The 5,588-nt window shown below is 41.1% G+C and overlaps 1 protein-coding gene across 1 annotated transcript; it reads left to right on the top strand.

Annotated features, from left to right (window-relative positions):
- Positions 1-224: 224 nt before the first annotated feature.
- On the top strand, positions 225-3,240 carry LOC311171805 (uncharacterized protein C2orf74; the record flags this gene model as incomplete). The annotated part of the gene is made up of 4 exons (XM_084234856.1): positions 225-507; positions 740-844; positions 1,221-1,389; positions 3,088-3,240. Exons 1-4 carry the CDS (start codon positions 392-394, stop codon positions 3,238-3,240), a joined length of 543 nt encoding a protein of 180 aa, XP_084090982.1. The 5' UTR covers positions 225-391.
- Positions 3,241-5,588: the final 2,348 nt, after the last annotated feature.

The raw sequence follows: 5,588 nt of genomic DNA, 5'->3' as shown, positions 1-5,588 counted from the left end.
ACCTTCCTGTCTCTCTAATTCAGTGGTTCCATGATTCTGTGATGTCACCGAAGAAAGAATGGGGAGCTGGGCTCAGCTCCAGCTGCTCCAATTCCTTTCTCCTCCAGATTCTGATCGTTTTTTGGGGTGAGGGGAGGTGACCTGAGTGATCACAAGTGTCCCAGCTCAGTCTCCCCTCTAGCCACCTCAGCCCCCAACACATGGAAAGAAATTAGCCAGTGTGAGTCAACTCCGCCGAAATAAGCAGAGCTTCTTTTATGATACTCGTCGTAAGAACAACAAAGAAAACCACCTTTTATTCTTCTGTTTCTAGAAAACTGAAAGAACAAGAGAACGACCTTCAAACTGAGCTGGAAAAAAGTATTTGGACAGTCTGTGATTGTGAGCGTGGATGAGCCTTCTAACTAACCTTATGAGATTGGAAACCACAGCAAACACTTTCTTCACCATCCTTCTACTTTGTCTCATTTGCATCTTCCTTTTATTGGTGGCTTTTTTATATAAATGGTATAAATTCATGCTGATAAATTGGGATCAAATTTCAAGTCACACTAGAAAATCTATCTAGAAATAATATAAAACATTTTAAAATTGAGCAAAGAATACTGCTGTAGCTATCTACTTATTCCATTTCAGGGATTTAGAAATGCTAGTTTCTTTTTAAAAGTGAAGTTCCAAGCCAAGTCTTAAAATCAAGACCAATTTTTTTTCCCTGAAATTTTTTTATTTGTTTTTTTAGTTTCCAAATCGAGAAAACGGAAGACTCAGAAAACGTTCCTTGTACAGATGGTAGAGATTGTTTAGCTGCTAATGTGGAGAAGAGCAATTTAGGAGACCAAGGAAAGTAAGTCTGCATCTTGCAGTGTAGTGGAAAGCTGTTTTTTGCATGTGGGAATGGTGGCTAGGATGTACAAATTTTTTTTTTAAGATTTATTTATGCATACAAGAACTGTGGTACCGGCCAGAGGTGCGGGGGGTGAGAGGATTCACCAGAGACAGAGTGGGGAATAGAACAGGCAAATCTACTGAAATACACTGCTGAGGGGAGCAGCGGGCCAGGCAGGAGAGGTCTGCTCTGCCATGTGGATTAGTTCCCTGGTTGGGGATCAAACCTTGCTGCAGGGGCTGTGGATATCTTCACAGTGCTTTGCTTAACCCCTTGCACCACCAGGGAGGCCCTGTACAAATTTTTAAAAGTTTACTGATTGATGGATTTCTAGGACTCCCCTAAAGCAACCCGTGGACTTGAACATGCCCCCGAGGCCTGGCATTCTTGTCCAGAGACACAGTAAAGAATCAGTGCCCATATCCACAGAGAACAAAGTGGGTGACGAGGACAAAACAGAAGAGAAGCAAGATGCTGAGGATGGTGACAAAGATGATAAAGAGGTGATGGGCTTTTCTATTCTGAGGGGCAATTTGGAATGTTAGCTTGAAAAGGAGGTACATTTCTTGATTAGATACAATAATAGTCTTGTCTGCCTGTAACTTAGTTTGGACCTATAAGGCCTGCGGTGTCCACAGTCATTTATTTATTTATTTTATTAATTATTATTTATTTATTTTTAAGAATTATGTTTATTTATACAAGAACTGGGGTATAGGCCAGATGCCCGGGAGGGTGAGAGGATTCACCAGAGACAGAGCAGGGAACAGAACAGGCAGACTGACGAAATATACTGCTGAGGGGAACAGAGGGTGAGATAGGAGCGGTCTGCTCACCATGTGGGTTGCTCCAAGGCTGGCGGGGATCAAACCAGCACTGCAGAGGCCACGGACAGCTCCACAGCGCTGTGTTCAACCGCCTGTGCTACCAGGGAGGCCCTTATTTTTATTTTTTAAAGATTTATTTATTTATGCATACAAGAGCTGGGGTACAGGCCAGAGATGCAGGGGGTGAGGATTCACCAGAGACAGAGTGGGGAACAGAACAGGCAGACTGACTGAAATACACTACTGAAGGGAACAGCAGTCGAGGCAGAAGAGGGCTGCCGCACCATGTGGGTAGCTCCTTGGCCTCGGATCAAACTTAGAGGCTGCTGCAGAGGCTGCCGTTTGCTTCATAGTGCTGTGCTTAACTCCTTGCGCCACCAGGAGGCCCATCCACAGTCATTTAAATCACTCTTCTTAGTGGTTCATATTATTAAACCGGTTTTATGTGCCAAGCCCAGACGCTTGCTTCTTGTTCTTCCCAACACTTGTGTTTTTCTTGATAATTCCCCTTCATTTTGCTTTTCTCAGAATCCTGGCATCTTAGAACTGGAAAGAGACTTTGGAGATCACATAGGGATCCAGCACTCTCAGGAGTGTTACAAATGAGAACATGAGATGAATTGTTCAAGACCACACCTCCACAATGGCCAAGTTCAGGACCCGACTCTATATCCCTGTTCTAGTTCCAGGCTTCTTCTTTAATAGCACACAACTGTTGCCAGTGCCTTCTTGAGTTCCATGTTTGGGGCTCCATAGTGATATTCACCCTCCCACCCTCCAGCACACAACCCCTGCCCAGTCAGGCAAGACAGGCCAGGTGCCTTTTGGATTTGAGTACTTCACAGAGAGAATAACATATCACTAAATTCTATTTGAATAGATCAATATATGCTTTTGTAACCACAGAACTATTAAAATGAGATCACGATGGATTATCACTGTTTTCTTACATCTTTTAGAAATAATTTTTCTGTTCCTCACTAACAAGGCACATATATCTATCAACCTATATATTTTATTTTTAAAGATTTATTTTTATTTATTTATGCATAGGAGAACTGGGGTGTAGGACAGATATGAGAGGAGGTGAGAGGATTTACCAGAGACAGAATGGGGAGCAGAACAGGTGGATCTACTGAAATACACTGCTGAGGGGAGCAGCAGGCGAGACAGGAGGAGTCTGCTGCACCATGAGGGTTAGCTCACTGGCTGGGTATCGAATTCAAGTTGCAGTGACTGCTGATAGCTTGATAGCACTGAGACTTTAACCCTTTGTGCCACCAGTGAGGCCCAATCAACCTATGTTTTTTAAAAGCAGGACTTGTTGCATTCATTAATTGATCAATTTATACAATTTGTCCCATTTTCTTCCAGGATCAGAGTTTGCATAAACCTCCTTCAGCTGCTGAAAACCACAAAAGACCTTTAAAAGGAGTGACATTTTCTAAGGAGGTAATTGTTGTGGACCTTGGGAAATCATCCCCTATACCTCGAAGCTATACTCGACAACATAAAGAGAGAAAATGAAGCTCAAAAGAGGCTAAAAGTGAAAGAAATATAACCTTAGACTGAACAATGAAATGACAGGGGGTATAACAATCATGTTGAAACAGCAAAACAATGGGGAATTAAGCAAATCCAGTCAGTATTTTACCTTTAGGCAGAAATAGTGGGCTACATGCAAAATTCTGTAAGTAAAATACTCAGCGTGAATATAGTTTTTTGAAAACAAATCTGAGTTCAAGAAATTGATTATATCAAGAGTCCTTAAAACTCTGTCTTCTTAAACACTGTTCTAACATGAATAAAGTTATTTGTGTTTGTGCAGATGTCTGTTAGGTATATCATATTTAATGGGGACTTTGAAAGTAGCACATGTTCTCAGTGCTCTGATCATGGGTACTCATGACCCAGTAACATCACTGCTATCACCATGGAAACTTCCAAAAACCAGGACGAGGATCTTTTACAAAATCATCATTGAATTTTATTGTATTGACAACTACTATTTAAGTTGGCACAAAAAGAAACTTTTTAAAAAAAGATTTATTTATACATCAAGAATTGGAGTACAGGCCAGAAGTGCAGGTCATTTAAATCACACAGTCATTTAAATCACTCTTCTTAGTGGTTCATATTATTAAACCGGTTTTATGTGCCAAGCCCAGACGCTTGCTTCTTGTTCTTCCCAACACTTGTGTTTTTCTTGATAATTCCCCTTCATTTTGCTTTTCTCAGAATCCTGGCATCTTAGAACTGGAAAGAGACTTTGGAGATCACATAGGGATCCAGCACTCTCAGGAGTGTTACAAATGAGAACATGAGATGAATTGTTCAAGACCACACCTCCACAATGGCCAAGTTCAGGACCCGACTCTATATCCCTGTTCTAGTTCCAGGCTTCTTCTTTAATAGCACACAACTGTTGCCAGTGCCTTCTTGAGTTCCATGTTTGGGGCTCCATAGTGATATTCACCCTCCCACCCTCCAGCACACAACCCCTGCCCAGTCAGGCAAGACAGGCCAGGTGCCTTTTGGATTTGAGTACTTCACAGAGAGAATAACATATCACTAAATTCTATTTGAATAGATCAATATATGCTTTTGTAACCACAGAACTATTAAAATGAGATCACGATGGATTATCACTGTTTTCTTACATCTTTTAGAAATAATTTTTCTGTTCCTCACTAACAAGGCACATATATCTATCAACCTATATATTTTATTTTTAAAGATTTATTTTTATTTATTTATGCATAGGAGAACTGGGGTGTAGGACAGATATGAGAGGAGGTGAGAGGATTTACCAGAGATAGAATGGGGAGCAGAACAGGTGGATCTACTGAAATACACTGCTGAGGGGAGCAGCAGGCAAGACAGGAGAGGTCTGCTGCGCCGTGTGGGTTAGCTCCGTGGCTAGGGATTGAACTGATGCTGCAGTGGCGGCTGATAGCTTGATAGCTCTGAGACTTTAACCCCTGTGCCACCAGGGAGGCCCTAGGATAAATTATTTTTATATGAAAGTTACAACTGCTTTTTTGTCCACTAAAATTTCATGATTATATCATCTCTCTTTGTAAATTTTCTGGTAAGTTTTATTTTTCCCCAGTTTCTTTAGATCTACAAATCTAAATCTTACCCTGTAATGTTCTATCAGTAATATCCTTTATGAATTGGATAAAGGATGAAGAACTAATTCACAATTATGTCCTCTAGAACTGCCATTGCAATCTTCTCTTCATACTTCTGTTGGTTGCCCATGCCTTTGATGAAGTGGAGTATAGTTCCAGGCTATAAAAAGTAAAAAAGAGTATAAAAAGTAAAATCAAAATGTCATTTTTTTGGATTTAAAACAGTTTGAAAGCAGTCTGCTTATATAATTGCTGTGGCTTGTTTTTGAAAATGAGTTCGGAATGTACTAACTCCGTAAGTAAATGAAGGAAATGTTTTCTACCAGCTAGCTTATTTTATTGATAAGGCAAAAGACAGGTCATCACAGATGAATAGAAACAGCTGGGTCCTTCCACCCTTGTCTTACCCGTTACCCCTGCTAAATAAAGATTCACCATAAATAAATAAAATTCCAGACACCCTAGTAACATCTTCCACGTAGTTGGTGCAAAGTTTTTGCTAGAAGGTGAAAATTCGTTAAATAGTAACCACACGCTTGTAAAATCGCATCAGGCTACACTAATATGCGATTTCAATCATGTTCTTTCGTCATCTGTAAAGGACCACGACATGGCTAAAGTGTAAAGGTTCCCGAAGCCCCTGGGAAGTGGCCAGCTCGTGCGACTCGTACAGATGCTGGAAGGCTCGAGACCGGTGTCCAGGGGCGAGCTATCGGGCACCACCTCTGCAGGAACTTGCAG

This window comes from Talpa europaea (assembly GCF_964194135.1).
Source record: "Talpa europaea genome assembly, chromosome: 6".
NCBI lineage: Eukaryota > Metazoa > Chordata > Mammalia > Eulipotyphla > Talpidae > Talpa > Talpa europaea.
This window is presented reverse-complemented; position numbering and strand designations above follow the sequence as displayed.